The sequence below is a fragment of the Myotis lucifugus genome, unplaced genomic scaffold (genome assembly GCF_000147115.1).
Source record: "Myotis lucifugus unplaced genomic scaffold, Myoluc2.0 scaffold_54, whole genome shotgun sequence".
In the NCBI taxonomy this organism is placed as follows: domain Eukaryota; kingdom Metazoa; phylum Chordata; class Mammalia; order Chiroptera; family Vespertilionidae; genus Myotis; species Myotis lucifugus.
Genome location: NW_005871102.1, coordinates 3,152,604 through 3,171,759, shown reverse-complemented (window position 1 = coordinate 3,171,759; position 19,156 = coordinate 3,152,604). Strand labels below are relative to the sequence as shown.

Genomic DNA, 19,156 nt, shown 5'->3' with positions numbered 1-19,156 from the left:
GGATTCATCCAACTTATTTATTCATCACTTATTTTTTTCATTTAACAAATATTCAAGGAGCAATCAGAACTCACAATGTGTAAGCCCCAATCACTGCCACAAGGATGCATAGACAAGTGGAAACATGCTTCCATAATCCCCAAGTTCTGGCTGATATACATGGGCCTGTGTCCCTCAATAGGTGGGCACTAAGGGCTGCATTGGGTGAGTGAGTGAGTGAGTGAGTGAGTGAGCGAGCGGTGAGTTGCCAGACTGAACTGGAAGGCTGAACATTGCCTTATTTCAAGTGAAATCTTCTTTATCCATATGGTATGAGAATCCCTGTAAGAAGAGCCATGGCTAAGGACTAGCTCACCTGTTCTGGAGAAGCCTGCCCCTGATGGAGTGGCTTGGGTTAAAGGGCTGATTAGGATGGTGGGTGTGGTATTTGAGAGACCTGCCCCTCCCCAACTCTAGGCAAGCTGGCACCATGCTGTCACACAGTTCTGCACTGGATTTTCCATCCACCCACCACTGAGCTGGTCCATTCACCAGCATCAGGTCTCGGCAGAGAGGGAGCTACACACTTCATGTAGAAACAGGATGACTCCCAAGGAGGAAAACCTAGAACAGCCACCTTCCTGTCCTTAGTCCCACCAGTAAGCCTTCCTCCCTACCACCCGTCCATCTGCCTTCCCACCATCCTGTTAGCATTCTGGGCTGCCTCGGATGGTCTTTCTGACCTTCACTTTGCTATTAACAAAGGTAATTTCCACAGAGGACAATCAGCTAGGTAATTCATTGAGCGAGTGTGAGTAGCTTCACTTTATTAATTGTGGCACAAGGATAGGAATGATCCCCAAGTTCATTTCCTGTTAGAGGGCATGATCAGGCCTGCTCTCCAAGATCAGGCCTGCTCTCCAAGAGGGAGGAAGGCTCACTATGATTTTACTAGATCCCAAAGTCACTGCTCTTCCCACTGCTATTCTGCTCTGAGTCACCTCTGTCCTCCCTAGACAAGTGAGGAGGAGGAGAGAGGGCATTGGAGAGGGTGCTCTTGCAGACAGTGCCTGAACATGGACTTGATAAACAGGATGGCCTAATGCCCCCTCCCCCCAGTGATGGAGTCCCAGAGTCTGCAGAGTTGGTCCAGAAAGCCCTGTGCCTCTCTCTGTAGAAGAGGCAGGCAGCTCGGGCAGATTATAGAGGGCCCACAGAGGTAATGGAAAGTGCAGTTCACTCAGGCGCACACGTTCAGAGTGTCTCAGATAAGCTTTCAGAAAGGGGAAATAATTGTGTGCTAATTGGTCTGTTGACAGAGACCAGCCTGCCATCAGAACGCCCTGATGGATCTCAGGTTCATTAGCACATCCAGTTTTTCATATATACCATTCTAGCCGCCTACTCTCCTCCCCTTGCCCTTCACTTCCGGCTGCTCTTGTCCTACCAGATAGGACACCTGCCGAGCTGAGAGTGAGTAAAATGGGCTTCTAATTGTGAGCAGTGGGGCTGCTTGGGAGAGCAGGGCCGATGCCAAGTGTGCCGAAAAGATCTGCAAACTGAATCGAAGGCTGCTGCTGTGAGCAATTTGTACAAAGCCCTCCTGGGATGCTTTGTGAGAACCACTTCCTTTTGCCATCTCGGGATCCACCTGAACTTTGTGTGGGCTCCGGAGCATCTCGAGCCACCCCCCGCCAAGTCCTTCCTCAGCCTTTGATTAAATAGAGGGTGAGTTGCAACTGAGGAACAGGCCCCCTCCCCTCCTTCATGCCTCTGATCCCATCCTGACACTTATGGGCAGGATGGATATGTAGTCAGCCCTTTATAGTTTACAAAGTGTTTTCATGTGAACTATATCATTTGGTGTCACTCCAGCCAAGAGTAAGGGGTTATATTCACAATATTTGTGGCAGGAAGGACAGGGTATGCCAAAGTAGGGTTCTGGAAGCCTCCTGAGGTGCATTAGCCCTTTGGTTACTACCAGGGGGGCATCTGGAGTGTCCAGGGGAGGGTGAGATGGTTAGGGTGGCACACAGGGGGTTGTGGTGAAGACCGTTTATCAGCCAGGATGGAAGTGTTTTAATATTTTAGTAACTATGTAGCCATAGCAACTGAATATAAGCCTGGGTCTAGGTAAGTCAAATCGTTGGTAACTCCATGTCAAGGAGCTCAGTGACTCCTCAAGGTCATAAAGATAGGAAGCATCTAGGCTGAAACCCAATCCCAAATCTCACTTGAGTAAGTTTGTTTCTCACTTAACCATGCAGCCCACTGTCACCTATTGAGCATTTGATTGGCCTTACTATGCCAGATACTGTGAAGAGACCCAGAACTGTGTGCACTCCGCAGTCCCACTACTCTAAGCCATCTTGTCGTGATGGGTGTGGGAGACAGAGATGGGCATGTAAACAGCTGTAGTATAATGTGCCACGCCCAATAGTAGAGGTGTGTGCTGATCAGGGTCCACCTTGCTCTCAGAGGAACATGTTGGATAATCAAAAGGGACCACCATCCTTGGAAGCCTGTTTTTGGAACATCTCCATTCACACATAAAATGTGAGATGATTATTCAGCTTCCACTGGGATGACTGACCTGAAGTTTTCCTGTTGAGGAGCACAGTGGATTCTCCCATGGAATGTAATTCAGAGAACCATGAGAAAACAGAGATCATACAGTGTTTTTCTCCCATCTTCCCTCCTCCAAGTCCTCATCCATACATAACTTAGTGATGTCTAGAGACCTTTGTGACCTGTCCAAGGTCACTGCTAAACTAAGGAGCAAAGGGAGGTGTTGGCATCCCTTCCCTGGCTCTGCTCGCCTTAAAGGGTTGACCTGCCCATTTTTGTCCTGACATAAAAGTGTTCCACCAGAGACCATTACTCATCACCTAAAATGTGGCCAGCTCTGTACTCCTACTGGGAACCAAAGATGTGTAAGAACCAGTCCCTCCCACAATGACCTTAAAATCTCAGAGATCATGATGTTAGCTAGCAATTATAGTTGAACTAATAAGCCCCATAGAAGAGTCATGTGCTTGAAACACTGAAGACGGGCATTTAACTACCTTGTGAGTCAGGAAAGGCTTCATAAAAGAGTTACCTTTTTGAGCTGATCAAAGAAGGGTGATGAAGAGACACTCAGGTGAACAGACAAGCTTTGTAAGCAAACCAAACAGCAGATGCCAGGGGAGGAGACATAGAACATGGTATAACCTCAATATTAAGCATCACACATTTGTGCTTCCTCTAGTCTCTTCCCTCTAACAAGTCATCAAATCTACCTAATGTCAACAATAATTTAAACATAAATTTAGAAGAACCCTACTCAGAGTTCCAATTTTTTTACCTGACCACTTTTTTACTTTCTGTCACCTCTTAATGTTCTCAAATCCCTTGGTCCCTCACTATACTCACTCCTTTTTATACTCAGCTCCCTTGCATATTTTTTTTCATCTTGCACATGCACGCATACACACACACACAAACACACACACACACACACCTTGGTTAAATCCAACTCTTCATCTATTCTATGCCTGGCTAAATATGAAGTGCTGAATGTAGCTGATAAAACTCTACTGACAGGTTTCATGTTATAATTATGACGATGAGTCTCAAATGAGCATCCAGTGCTGCCCAACAACCCACTACATTTATATCATCAACTCATATACCTAACTCCCACTCTCTGAAAAGATGATTTCATGCATTTTTTTCTCAACAATTCCTCTTCCTTTTAGCCAAGAACTTTGTTTCTTGTTTCATGGAGGAAATGAAATCAATTGGGCCAGAACTGCTACATCCCTCCCCACAGCCACCCCCCCCCCCACCACCATCCCATTGCATTTGTCTCTGAGTAATCTATGTTGCCCACAAAGGATGGAGTGAGTGTTCATGCTCCTATGTGAGACGTACCCGTCCATCCACGATGGAATATCAACTTCTCTCATCTACTCAATTGCTTTTGCAAACATCTCCTATCTTTCTTTGCATCATCACTTTCTCCCTCTCTACTGAATCATTTCAATCAACATACCAACATTCCAGAATGTTAAAAACAAAAATACAACCTTTCTTGATCCCATATCACTCTCCAGCTAGCGTCCATTTTTCTGTTTGCCTTTTTTTTTTCCAAGTTTTCTTTTTTTTTTAAATCTTTATTGTTCAGATTATTACATTTGTTCCTCTTTTTTCCCCCCATAACTCCCCTCCTTCCAGCTCCCACCCCACCCTCCACCCTCACTCCCCACCCACTGAGTTCATCCATAGGTGCATGATTTTTGTCCAGTCACTTCCCGCATCTCCCACACCCCTTTTCCCCCAAGAATAGTCAGTCCATTCCCTTTCTATGTCCCTGATTCATTATAGTCACCAGTTCATTCTGTACATCAGGTTATTTATTCACTTGATTCTTAGATTCATTTGTTGATAGATGCATATTTGTTGTTCATAATTTGTATCTTTACCTTTTTCTTCTTCTTCCTCTTCTTAAAGGATACCTTTCAGCATTTCATATAATACTGGTTTGGCGGTGATGAACTCCTTTAGTTTTTCCTTATCTGTGAAGCTCTTTATCTGACCTTCAATTCTGAATGATAGCTTTGCTGGATAAAGTAATCTTGGTTGTAGGTTCTTGGTATTCAGCACTTTGAATATTTCTTGCCATTCCCTTCTGGCCTGCAACGTTTCTGTTGAGAAATCAGCTGACAGTCGTATGGGTATTCCCTTGTAGGTAATTGAGCCTCTTTCTCTTGCTGCTTTTAAGATTTTCTCTTTGTCTTTTGCTCTTGGCATTTTAATGATGATGTGTCTTGGTGTGGTCCTCTTTGGATTCCTTTTGTTTGGGGTTCTCTGCGCTTCTTGGACCTGTAAGTCCATTTCTTTCTCCAGGTGGGGGAAGTTTTCTGCCATTATTTCTTGAAATAGGTTTTCAATATCTTGCTGTCTCTCATCTTCTGGCACTCCAATGACTCTGATATTAGTCCGCTTAAAGCTGTCCCAGAGGCTCCTTACACTATCTTCACACTTTCGGATTCTTTTTTCATTTTGCTTTTCCAATTGGGTGTTTTTTGTCGAATCTTTGGTTTGATTCTTGTGCTCCTCTGGTCTGCTATTGGGTATAATATTCTTTATTTCAGTCCGTGTATGCTTACTTTCTAATTTCTTTATCGTAGCATCGAGGGTCTCATTAGTTTTCGTGAGGCTCTGCACAAATTTATGGCAAGCCCTCAAAATTGCGATTCTTAGCTCCATATCCTCCATTTCTGTCATGTTTTTTTGTCTCCGCATCTTTTATGCTTTCTTGGTGCACCCCCTTGTGGTCTCTGTGCGCAGTCTTGTTCTAGCCAAGCCTTAATTGTTGTAGTTAACACTAGAGGGATTTGACCACCAGGCCGACTGGCTGTGGAAATCAGCTGTGGGAAAACTTCAGTCCTCTGGGGAGGCGCTAGTCCAGCCCTTGCCTGAGGCGATCGGCAAATGGCTGTGCGCAGGGTTTGGGCGGGGCGGGCTCAACAGGGCGGGGGGAGGGAGCAGCTATGGCCGCTCTCAGTCCGTCCCCAGGGGCTCTGCCTCTCTGTCCCAGCAATCGCTGCAAACCTCGGAGGGGCCGTAGCCAGACAGTCCCGCTTCTCCCGTTTGAGTCTGGGTCCCTAGAGACTCGCCCGGATCTGTAGCCCAGAGTCTGAGACTCGCTCCTGATTGAAAACGACAATCGCGCCCTCAGCCGCCAGCCCGCTTTGCGCGCGCACCCTCACCACCGCACCGCCGTACCTTTAAATTTTCCACACTGCGCCTCCGCTGAGCGTCGGAATGCTGTTGTTTTTGCTTCTAGTTGAAGAGACTCTCCTCAGCCAGCCTTCCCGTGGTTCTGGTTGATGTCCGCTCCGACTTTTAGTTGTATTTTTCCTGTTTGCCTTTATAGCAATTCTCAATCTCACTGCTCAACAGCATTTAGCACAATTGCCTGCTGCTTCTGTGACACGCTTTCTTCATATGGCTTTATGATCTGACTGGTTCTTTCTGCTTTGTCTCACCCTCCTTTATCAGATCCGCTGCCTCTTTCCCATTTCTGAATATTGATGTGCTTCAGAGCTCAGCCCCAGAGCCACTTTACCAGTTACATTCACTCCTGGAGTGATCTCATCTCATTCTGTCCCCTAGGTTTAAATACCAACTATGCATGTGTATATATTTGTATGCCACATTTATATATCCAATCATGACCTTTCTCTTGAAATCCTGGTGTTGATATCCAACTGCCTGTTAGATATCTCTACTTGGATGTCTAATAGAAATGTCAAGTTCGATATGTTGAAAACCAAACTCTTGATTCACTCCTTTCAGATCTGCACCTCCCCCAGGGTGATCCTTTCTTAGCAAATGGAATCGCTGTTCATCCAGTTGCTCAGGCCAAAAATCTTGCTGTTAATATGGATTCCTTTCTTCCAATTCATGAGTAGTCCTGTAGGCTCTATCTTCAAAATACATTCTAAATCTGCCAACTTCTCACTGCTTATGTATAGCCAGCTATGTCCGAGCAAGCTACCATTATTTCTCACCTCGACCACTGCAACAGTCACTAATAAGTAATGCTCATGATCTTGTGCCTACAATCACTTGTGCCATTTCCCACTTCACCCCCTCTTTGACTCCGCCTCATATGGTGTTCCACCAAGAACACTCCCACTTTAGGGCAATTGCATTTGCTCTTCCCTCCATCTAGAATGCTCTCTCTCAAGATGCCCATGTGGCTTACTCCATCACCTCATTCAAATGTCTGCTTAAATAACATTCCTCTAGACCAGTGGTTCTCAACCTTCTGGCCCTTTAAATATAGTTCCTCATGTTGTGACCCAACCATAAAATTATTTTTGTTGCTACTTCATAACTGTAATGTTGCTACTGTTATGAATCGTAATGTAAATATCTGATATGCAGGATGGTCTTAGACGACCCCTGTGAAAGGGTCGTTCGATCGCCAAAGGGGTCGCGACCCACAGGTTGAGAACCGCTGCTCTAGACAGATATTCCCTAAAGCACCAGGTCTCCATTACCCTCTTTTCCCTGGTTTCATTTCTTCATATCAATAATCCCACTTGACATGGCATATTTATTTAATTATGTCTCCACTACTAGAATTTATGCTTCATGAGATCATGGACTTAATATGTTTTGTTCACTCTTGGATTCTCAGTATCCAGAAGAGTGACTGACACATAGTAGGTGTTCAAAATATTTATTGAATAATAAATAAAAAAACAGGACTTCCTTATGAATTTTGGGTAGGATAAAAGCAGGATATAAGATGAAACTGACCCTTATTTGTCACCCTAATTTTATATTTTGAATTCTAAAAATCCAGTATTCTCAAGTATTCTCACTAATCTTCTCTTCTCTAAAACAATATGAACTTTCCTCTAACTCTGCTAGATTTAAGTAGAGATAGTGGGATGGAGGTTATAGTTACTAAAGTTACAATAATATTGATCTTTTCCAAACATGTATGGTCATATTGCTCCTCTGCTTCAAACTCTCTGGTTGTCTTCCATTGTACTTTGAAGTTCTCTATCATGGCCACGTAATCCGGCTCCAACCTACTTCTGAACCTCATCTTGTACCAGCACCTTTCTTGTTCACCTCACTGTAGTCACAGTAGTCTTCTCTGTGTTCCACCAAAGCACCAAGCTGGTTCCTGCCTCAGGGCCTCAGCACTTACTGTTCCCTCTGCCTGAACACTCTTCCCTCAGATCTACATACAGTTGGTTTCTTTTCATTCAGATCTCAATATATAGACCAAAGGTGTCCTCCCCTGACCAATCTGGTGAATATTATCTGCTCCCTTCTCTCACCCCAGAAAATCTGTAACTTATGACTCTTTTAATTTCATCATTATCGGAAATTACTTTGCTGATATTTAATTATTTATAATCTCTATCCCCTACTACAATGTGACCTTGGGGGAGCAGGGACCTTGTCTCCCTTTCTCTATAGTCCCTCGGCTGGAGTCAGCCTCAGAGCAGATCTACGTGACTGTTTGCTGCAGAATGAAGACCTGGACCATGTTTAGGCTTGACTATGCTTCTATGAGAAAACTTCCTTCCCTCTCAATCGGTCAGGCCTGGCCGACTTGGAGTTGGTTAAGACTCTAGCCTCCCCAGTGCCTCTCAGACCGTTAGTTACCTTGATGGCCCCTGTGGCTATCTGGATATGGTGCAGCCGCCGCAGGGTGCTCTCTCTGTCGATGAAGTAAGAGGCTGCCAGCTGATGCAGGGTCTCCAGGGACACGGCTGAGCTGTTCCCACTGCCCCCAACTGTAGGGGCACTTCCTGCTGCTTCTGTCTTTCGGCTCAGTTTCCGCTTGTCCACAAAAATGGTCAGGGACTCTTCTCCTATAGCAAACAACATGGGTTCATTGATGAGGCCTTCTGCTCCCTCCTCCCCTACCATTAAGAATGAAATGTTCATTAAGAATGAAATGTTTGGCCAGAATAGACGGAGCTAAGAAGGAGCCCATTACTTCTGTGGACAGCCTCTTCCCCGTCCCTTATCATATTTAGAAAAATCTCAACAGACTGAGTCATAGGATAGCAGACATCACACCTGAGAGGCCCTCCTTCCTTTCCTTAGTTCCGTATGTCTCCCCAAAGCTCCCCCTTGTCATCCAGCTTATCCATTTAACATCCTCTTCTGATCTCTATCTCAGGCATCTACCTCCTTGGAGGATAGAAAAGTTGCCATGGATATGTATGCTCCCTCCAAAAGGACAGAAGCCTAGAAGTTTAAAGGGCGCTTTCCACTCAAACACTCAACACCTACCACATTCAGCAGCTGGCCTGACCCCTCAGAGAGCTCTTTTTTTGTCCGTCAGACAGTGAGCTAAATGTTATAATAAATCCTGTTTTCTTCTGCCAGGACAGAGAGAACTCTGCCTCTAGCCTCCATCCAGCTCAGAATTATTAGAATTGGTGTGTCTGGTTACTCGTCTATATAAAGAGGAAGCATGGGGCAGGGATTCAATAGACATTTCCCTCTTTGCCCATGGGCCTGGCAACTGTAGCCACAGCAAATGTAGGGATGTGGAGAAGCTTCAGGGTTGATTGGCTCAGTCAAAAGGAAACTGAGAGCACCCCCTGCTGGCAAGGGCTTGGTGGGAGTCTGTGTGTCCCCCAACCTCTTTATCCCCTCCTCCTCCTCAGGAAAATGCTGAGAAGGAAACAGCAATGTTCTGGAGTGAATTTGGATATTAAGAAGCTATACTGTTCTCAAAGGCACCAGAAAGGAGACAATTCTCAGGCAATAATAGGCCAGGAAAAACAAAAGATGCAGGAAGACTACTAGTATTGAAGCTATACTCAGTGGGCTTTAAAGCTATTTTCAACAACCTGGCAACAATTCACGCAGGATCATGGTGTTGCTTACCTCCAAGGGTGGCAGAAAGTAGGAAATGGGTGCCGTACTTTTTGATCAGGTTTTCGGTAACCTGTTGCAGGTTGGGTCTCCTTCCCAGGAGGCGGATGTTCCGGATAAACTCTGGGGCAAGAGGCAATGGCAAACTGAAGAAGTCTCTCCTTTCCAGAGCCAAGTTGTTCACTTTCCAACGGGCAAACTCCCTGGAGGAAAGGTCAAGGGATAAGGAAAAGCTCGTTGTATTCTGGAAAAGAGGCACGCAGTCCGCAGTCAGTCATGTTCTTCCTCCCCTGGAACCTGCTCATCTGCTCTCAGCCCACATCTCCAGATGGATGCACCCACTGCCTGAAAGAGGCCCTTTGGCCTCCCCTGGCCTCTCATTCCCCGGGCTGTGAGAAAGGCTTTCTCAGCTGACCTCCGTCATAACTTAATTTCCAAACCTTTCTCATTGGAGAGTAGCTGACCACCTCATTCATATGAAAGTCGTCATGGTAGTAGTGTAGTAGGGGAAACAAGCAATGCAAACAGTGGTTTTCAGAGATAGGATCTAGTCACAGTTGGCCCCATGTGGGTGGATAACATCACCTGTTATGGTCTCAGTTACCTCTGTGTAAAGTCAGATGTTGGTGTAGAACAACAGTTCTCAAACGTTTTGGTCTCAGGACCCCTTCACACTCTTCAAATTGATTGAATCCTCCATATTTATGTGGCTTACATCTATTGATAATTGCCATTTTCGAAATAAAAACTGAGAAAAGTAATTATTTATTTTATATTACATATCACATAAATAACACATTTTTATGACAATAACTGTATGTTCTGAAACAAAACTAATTCAGCAAGAAAAGAGGCATCACTGCATTTTGCAGATCTCTTCACTATCTAGTGGAGCAGGTGAGGACTGCATAGTCAGATTTGCTTCTGCACTCATCTGTTATGATAGTTGTGGATCTTCTTCTATGAGGCCATACTAAACTCAACAAACATGGTTTCTTAACGGTTAGTTCCAGTGTGCAATCTGAACCAATATCTATGAACTCCTCCTCTGTTACATTAAAATCCAGTGTTACACATTGTTCTTTGAGTAGATCTTTCTATCCTTCTTATTTTGTAACATCATGCATTAGTCATCCGGAAAATATGGGAACACTGAGTTATTCAGATCTTCCACATTTTGACACTTTTCATTATATAATATCAAAACATTATATTCATTAATATTACCACCAATCTCATCAGAAAAGTCTTCAAATATTGGAAAGCTGTCAAGCTCATGGTGACAAATAGGAGTTCTCCAAAACTCTATTTTTTTGTTTGAAAGCTTAAATTTTATCATTGGTAATAAATACTGTCAGTTGTTTTTCTTAAAGAAGCAGGCTTCCTGCATTTTTTTTTTTTAAAGAAAATGTCTGCCAAACACTGAAGTCTGAATAACCATATTTTGTCTGTTGGTTGTCAAGAAAAAATTAGTTCCATGAAAAAAGTGGCAAGCTCAGCTCACAACTGAATCACAAAAGTACTTTTTCCTGAGACAACCATCAACCATCATTCTTTAGTATCCCCAGACATGCTTTATGTGCACCTCCTATTTTATCATATAGAAGATTAAAAAGACATACACTCATGGTCAAAATCCAATGAAATTAATAAGTTTTACTGCTTCAAGGACATTCTTACATAAAACTAGCGTACATGTGCATGTGTGTATGGATAGATGCAAGTATATAATGATTAAGAATACACAACTACTGGTGTCATTTGATAGAACTGCCTTTATTCAAACTAGATGCCAGATTGTTTTTGGATCTTTGGTGTAAATGTCAACATGGACATCCTGAAAGGAACTCAGGGGACCCACATTATGAAAAGCCCTATTCTAGAAGATGGCAAAGTTCCTTTCCAGTGCCATCTAGAATTTTAATCTTCATGCTTTGCCCCCCACTGAATTGTTTGTATTTGAAAGGGGACCAAGATTTCCAAGGGGGATCTTTGTCCTGGGCTGAAATGTAAAGGATCATATCCATTAGTAAGAAAGGCGTTTTCCGTACCTCTGAAATTACACGAGTAAGGACCAGCTCCACTGCCTTAGGAAACAACAAAATGTAGCATCTTCTCAATCTTATCATCCATCCCAACTCTTCTCCTCAGTCAGTGCTAAGCCTTGGTCTAACCTTCCCCCATACCCATGAAGTACAAATAATAGGGGTGCAAAAGAATAAAATAATTCAAAATAAACAAATAAAAAACCATGCCCCATTTGAGGCTATAGAATCCCCAAATCTAAATCTAGAGACAAAGACAGAGAGGAGGGGCACAGGCCAAACATTACCAGGGAAACAAAAGAAAAGGGATGACTAATAATTCACAGTTCCAACAAAGTCTTTTAAAATTCCTGCTGTGTGGCTCTACTTAAGCAGGCAAGTCCATAATAATATATTATTATTCATGTCTTTGTGCATAAAATGCTAAATTTTAATAAAAAGGTACAGGGTACTTGTCAAAAGTGTTTTTTATCCCAAATCCCACTACCATGTGAAGAACAGTTGCTTGATCTCATTTCTAAATGGCTGGATGGCCAATAAAAGGACATAGAGTAGCTTAATGTTTTAATGAAACAAAAACAAGACCCAATTACAAACTGCCTACAGGAAACTCACTTCAGCTTTAAGGACATATATACTGAAAGTGAAAGAATGGAAAAAGATAGTCCATGCAAATGAACACACACACACACACGCTGGGGAAACTATACTTACACCAGACAAAATAGATTTAAAACCAACGATTGTAACAAGAGACAAAGAAGGTCATTTTATAATGATAAATATATCAATTCATTGAGGAGATATAATTTTTATAAATATGTATGCACTCAACATAGGAGCAACTAAATAAATATAGCAAATATTAACAGATCTAAAGGGAGAATAGGCAGCAATATAACAATAGAAGGGGACAGCAATATCCCATCTTCAATAATGGACAGATCATTAAGACAGAAAATTAACAAAGAAACATTGGACTAGATGGACTTAACAGACACCTACAGAGCATTCCACCCAACAGCAGCAAAATATGCATTCTTCTCAAGTGCACATGGAACATTCGCCAGGATAGATCATATGTTAGGCCATAAAACAAATCTTAATAAATTTAAGAAGATTGAAATCTCATCATGCATCTTTTATGACCATATGCTATGAAATTAGAAATAAATTACAATAAGAAAACTGGAAAATTTACAAATACATGGAGATTAAACAATATGCTCCTGAACAAACAATGGATCAAAGGAGAAATTATGTATATATATATGGATCATGAGACAAATGAAAATGAAAACACAAATATAAAAAGTATGGGATGCAGCAAAAGCAGTCCTAAGAGGAAAGTTTCTAGCAATATACGCATATATTATGAAAAAATGAAGATCTTAAAAAAGCAACCTTATTTTAAAAAACTAGAAAAGAATAAACTAAGCCCAAAATTAGTAGTAGGAAGGAAATAACAAAGATCAGAGTAGAAATGAAAGACATGGAGACTAAAAAGTCAACAAAATAGATCAATAAAACTAAAAGCTAGGGTTTGTTTTGTTTTGTTTGGGGAAAAAAAATGAACAAGGCTGCTCAGCCCTGAGGAGACTAGCACAGGGAGTTAGTTCTGCTACCCCAGATTTTGCACAGCTGCCTCGGGCTGAGGGCATCAACCTATGGATACATCTGTAACCCATCTGCAGCACCTCCAGCGCCAGCATGCATAGGGTTGGGAAGGTCTATTATAATCACCTTATGTTCAGTGATGGCGAACCTTTTGAGCTCGGCGTGTCAGCATTTTGAAAAACCCTAACTTAACTCTGGTGCCATGTCACATATAGAAATTTTTTGATATTTGCAACCATAGTAAAACAAACACTTATATTTTTGATATTTATTTTATATATTTAAATGCCATTTAACAAAGAAAAATCAACCAAAAGAATGAGTTCGCATGTCACCTCTGACACACGTGTCATAGGTTCGCCATCACTGCCTTATGTTATGAGAAAACCATGAAACAGAGAGGGAAGTGGTTTGTCTAAAGCAGCGGTTCTCAACCTGTGGGCCGCGACCCCTTTGGCGGTCGAACGACCCTTTCACAGGGGTCGCCTAAGACCATCCTGCAAATCAGATATTTACATTACGATTCATAACAGTAGCAACATTACAGTTATGAAGTAGCAACAAAAATAATTTTATGGTTGGGTCACAACATGAGGAACTGTATTTAAAGGGCCAGAAGGTTGAGAACCACTGGAAAGCAATATAACCAGTTGGTACTAGAATCAGAACAAAAAGTTAGTGTCCGGACCCTTCCCCAGTGCTATTGACAACAACTGTGATGATTGTGACAATAGACAATGAGACCCAGAGAGTTAAGAAAGCAACTTGCACATCACCCAGTAAGTGGCAGAGCTAAGATTAAGTCCCAGGTCAATACCAGACTGCTGTTTCTATAACCCTATTTCCCCTTGTGTAATTAGGTTAAGTGTATTTTACTGCATTCTAATTCTTTTTAAATGTTTACTATCTTCTAACAAAAATATTTCATTGCCTGGAACATTTCATTCTTTTAATTATCTACACAAAACATGAGTTTACTGTGTTTCTACAACACAGTGCAACATATACACCGAAGCAAAACCTTTTTGGATTAAGGTGGTTTCAATACACACATTTGCAGGAGGAGAAATTAAACCCTAGAAAAAAAATCAAGTCCATACACAGGGTACCACGGGAGAAATCAGAGAAAAGGCCTAATTCCAACTCCTATAAATGCTCAGGAAATTATAACACGGACTAACAAGGACTTAGAAAAATGAATGATACTATCATAGGAAGCTTTTTATGAGCAAATAAAAAATAAGGGTTAACATTTAATGAATTCTTAGAATGTGCCAGGCATTCCAAGCATCTTGTAAGTACCAACCAATATAATATTTAAAACAACACTGTAAGGGAGAAAATATAATTACCTTCATTTTATGGATGAGGAAATTGAGGCACAAGTAAGTTAATTTCCCAGTAAGTACTAATACCTAGTAGGTGGAAGAGTGAGAATTTAAACACAGGCTGTCTAACTCCATGATCCAATCTTTACCACCCTGCCATACCACCTCTCCTGTGAAGCTCCAAGAGGCAATAGTTTTGTGAGTGGAAGAGTGTATGAGTGTGTGTGTGTGGGGGGGGGGTTGAATTTCATTTAAAAAAGAATATATGCACTAGAATGAATTAGTCTCAAGGCCTAGCAGCTGCAGGAAGATTCAGGCTTGAGGGTGCCCAGTGGTTTTCTCTTCCACTTCACTAAGTTTCTTCCTGCCCTTTGGGGCCCTTCCTGGAATTAAAATAATGGGGGAAATGTCTGTGAGTGGATTTTGAGTCAGAAAGTGGTAAGAAATATGATTACAGAACTTATTAGCCTGGTTCTTTGCCGCATCTTGAAACCTCAGAGGCAATACTGGAAAGCAGCTCGAGCTGTTCAAAGAATAAATGTTCTTTTCTGATTTTTCATTTAGTAGTTCTTTCCAGTAATAAAAGAGTCCAGGTTTCCTTTTTCCCCTCGGGAAAAGGATATTTTCTACATATTAATTAATTAGCACACGCTACTTCAATGAAGCCTTCATCTTTGTTTCAATTAAGACACCAAATAAATCTCCATTTCACTTCAGCCATTTCTCGTAAAACCTTCTCCCACTGAGTTTGGTTTGCAGTAAACAGTCTGAGAAAGCAAACATTTCAAACACAGGAAAGCCCCCTTGGAAAGTGCCTTTAGAACAGCGGAGGCCGGTCCGCCAGGGGCTCACCAGTTAAGCCAACGGTGCCCAGAGCTCTCTAATGTGGACTTGAACTGTCAAAAGTGTTCACACTGCCCTCCAAAAGGGGCTTCAGTAACCTGCTATAATTACCAGAAGTTGGGTCCTTTCCCATTGTATTTTTCATTAGCCCAGAATGAACAACACATATTTCTGACAAAGGCCTATTAACATACCCATAAAATGATTAATAACAACCAAAACAACGCTCAGGAAAGGTGTAATCCAGTTTGGAGGGTAAACCTCAACGTGTTAAATAAAGCAGCTGTACATACTGACACTCAGAAGATTTGAGCTCTAACTCAAAATCTCAATCTCTGGCTATATTCTGAAGTGATTATAGTTATCTTGGTCCCAAACTGCTCAACACTAATTGTCAAAAAGCCATGCTTCTGGTTGTATATGAGGTTAGGGATTTTCCCAGAATCCAGCAGGAGGAGAGCTGAACAGGCGTGCCAAGCCTCAGGCAATAGGAGCTCCTGGGAGCTTGGGGCCTGGGCCTGGGCCAGCTCTGGGTTTGCAGCAAAAGGGTCTCCATGACAATACTAAATGAATCAAGGTGTTCCTAATTTGAAAGATGTAAGTGAAAAGGAATGCCTCCCAGCCACAGCTCCTGACTGTAATGGCAGCAACCATCCTGCAGCACTGTGTTCCTTCATGTTACCCAAGGTCAACGAGAATGCTGCCAGCGAGGGTCCCCCACAGGGTCCCAGCTCCTGGCGATTAAAGACTCAGAAAGAGCACAGCCGGGGTCTTCCGTCCCAGGTGCTGTCTGCAGCAGCTGCCTGCTGGGGCACCACTTTTCGGGCTTGGAAACTGAGAACATTGATCTGGCTCCCAGTGAAGAGTCATTACCTATGAAGCCTCCCTCCCTGGGAAGCCTTAAGGGAGAGAGTATTTAAACAACAACAACAACAAAAATCCATAGTTTCAGAACAAAAACAAAGCTATACCTCAAGTGAGGCTGGCATGTAGTAGTAATGAATCCTGCAGCCTACAGTGTGGGCAGTGGTGCTGAGATCCTAAGAGCCGAATTATTCTGTTACCAGTTTCTAATCGACGTCTCTTTCCCTCTCTGTGTGAGAGCCCGGCCAGGCCCATTTCCAAGGCCACTGACATGGGAAGGCACATTTCCTGTATCCTGAGTGTGCAGCTGCCCCTCTCCCCTGCAGTGCCCCCCTCTTCAGGCCGGACACCCGTATCGATGTGCCCCGAGTGCCAGGAGCCCATTTGTTCCTCCTGAGTTAGACTCCAGGCTGGTTCACTGTGGAGGGAATCAATGTTGCTTCCAGCAGAGCCAACCCATCACCACGTGCCAACTCAGGCAGCATTTCTCAGAATAGGATCTGATCCGAAGAGTTGGCAGAGGTCTTAAGGCAGCCGTGGAGCCTGGGATGCCCAGCTCCAAGCTCCACTTTGAAAACAATGGTAGAAAGAATGTGCTGTTGTGGTAGCGACTAATCCCCTTCCCTGACCTATTTTGAGTAACCTCTGTCTTGGGGGGCATGCTCCTCCAAACCTCAGTATTCAAAAGGATTGCAGTGCTGAAAGGGACTGAGCTATGGATTCTCCAAATGGTTATTTTGGTATGACCCATCCTGTAAGAAAAAATATGATTGGTTTTCCTTGAAAAATTAAGGAAGGCACATGATGGGTTATTGAATGAAACATTTAAGAACTTTGAAGCAAAAAGGATGGATTGGCCTTAAGCCAAGGCCTCAATTTTCTTGTCATTTTTCCTGTGACTTGACTTTGTCTATGTTAATTGTCAACCAGTGTCCATGGGAAATTTTCTCTCATACCAGACAGCTCCGGATAAATATCTTTGTTCTCAAAAACCCCCTTTCTTTTGGAGAGTTGCCTTTTCCCAAATAGCTTGAGACTTGCCAGTTTGATACAGTAGTCTCAGTAAACCCCGCTGATCATTGGGCCACTGAGGTCCAGACACAAAGCTGCTTTTCTTTCCTCATTTTCTGTTAACATACCTCATATCTTGGGCTGTAGCTTCCAGCACAGAACCCAACCCATCAAGCTAAGCTGTTACACTTCTTCTTTTCCATGGGGCTCACACCCTTCATCGTGAAAAATTCCCATGAACAAGAATAGCCAGAGCCAACACCCACATAAAGGATGCCAGCTACTTGCCTCAGTGACGCAGCTACGATGGTCTCATATTCTCTAACTGGACATGTTAGAGGCTGAGGGATCTGTGGTGTTTTGGCTCCTGTATAGAAGGCGGTATTTCTAGACACATTATATCATCAGGAGATTCCTATCTCAACATCACATTATTGTAATGTACTTGGCTATTAGAGCCTTTACTGCTATAATGAATAGGACACCATTAATCTGAGCTATAAAGAGAAATTACAATAAACACCATAACCTCTACTAGTAATATTGGTATAGAGCTTTCCTTCAGATTTTTAAAAAAATTTGTACACAATTTTCACACATGTTCATCTATTTTATCTATACAAGGCCCTTAGAAAGGAGGAACAGAAAATAGCATTACTCAACTGTTAACTTTTACAGGTTAACAAATGAAATGACAGAGAAATTGAGAAAATGACCCAATCTCAGTTGATCAGCAGTAGTGTGACGAGATCCCAGACCACGCTGCGAATGCTTTCCTGCCTTTGTTTGTGACCTGTGTGCAAGTTCAGAGACCACTGTACACCTTTGTCATACTTCTCAGGAAATGCTTTTGCCCTGTTTTCCACTGTGGCTGGGAGAAATCCACAGGCAGGAAGGCTTCCATCCAGGAGCCATGGGTTAAATAATATCTGGGCCCTGAAACTCTGGGGGCACAGGAGCAGAATGGAGGCCAGCCTCCCATGATGACCACTGCCCCTGTCTCTCCTCCTGTCTGGGAGAATTCAAGAAGCCTGGCATGGAGGTAATTTAACAGCCTGCTGTGTTCTCACACAATGGCCCGTAAACAATGATTGGCCAATTTCATTCTAATCTTCCCAATTTTGCTCTAATTAAAATCAAGCTGCAGCTTTCAAACAGTTTAATTAAGTCTGATTGGGAGAGATGGGGAGGGGAGACTCAAGCTTAAAGGAGAGGAAGAGACCAATGTTTAGGGAATCTCACACTGCCATGTTGGGGCTCCACAGCTTGGAGAGGGCACTGAGGGTTATATAGAATCAACATGAAATGCAAACAGACAGGTTGGAATGGAGAACCAGTGGATCTGAAAGAGTAGAAGGAAATGAAAAGGGAGCTAAGGTCTGTGTTTTTCCAAGTACAGAAACCCCAGCTCCGCTCTGACCACTCAACCCACTCTCCACATCTCCTCCATTCATCTGTGGAAAATGGCTCTGGTCACCGCTCTACTTCCCGTGTCCTTGTCTTTGCTCAGCAAGCAGATAGCTTGTGCTATGCTTGTCCCCAGCAAATGTCCATGGGCCACCCATTATCTACTCAACTCTAGGAGAATTCCCCCAGACTGACAGTTCCTTCCATTATTCTACAAGTTTATTCCTTTTGCAATAAGATAGCGCTTCTGGCATTTGGGTGCATTTACTTTTTATATGGGCCCCTCTTCTTTGGACTAAATATTTTTAGTTCCTTTTGTACAGTTTCCAGATTCCCTAGGCTCTTTATGTTCAACCTCATCTGCTTGAAATCTAGCTAGTGAATATATTTATTTTTTAAATGGCAAACCAAGTTAAACACAATCCAGTGGGTGTGCTCTGAGCCACTGAGAGTACACTAGGATACAATATCTGGATATGTACATCACTACCATCATCATCATAACTATCATCACAGTGCCTCTTTCCTGAGCCCCTGTGTTGCCAGGCTTGGGACTGGATGCTTTACATATTTTTTAAATCATCACCACAGTCTTCCAAATACAGTGTATTATATTGACTCCTCATTCTTATCTGCATTAGAATGTCCCTAGAC

General features: G+C 42.9%; 1 protein-coding gene across 1 annotated transcript in view; it reads right to left on the bottom strand.

The window, feature by feature from the left end:
• BRINP2 (BMP/retinoic acid inducible neural specific 2) overlaps positions 1-19,156 on the bottom strand; it is a 43,966-nt gene that overhangs the window by 11,696 nt on the left and 13,114 nt on the right. Inside the window, exons 2-3 of the mRNA XM_023754020.1 lie at positions 9,400-9,590; positions 8,161-8,369 (exon numbers count right to left, since the gene is read on the bottom strand). Coding sequence (XP_023609788.1) covers positions 8,161-8,369; positions 9,400-9,590 — 400 coding nt within the window. The remainder of the gene's footprint in view (positions 1-8,160; positions 8,370-9,399; positions 9,591-19,156) is intronic.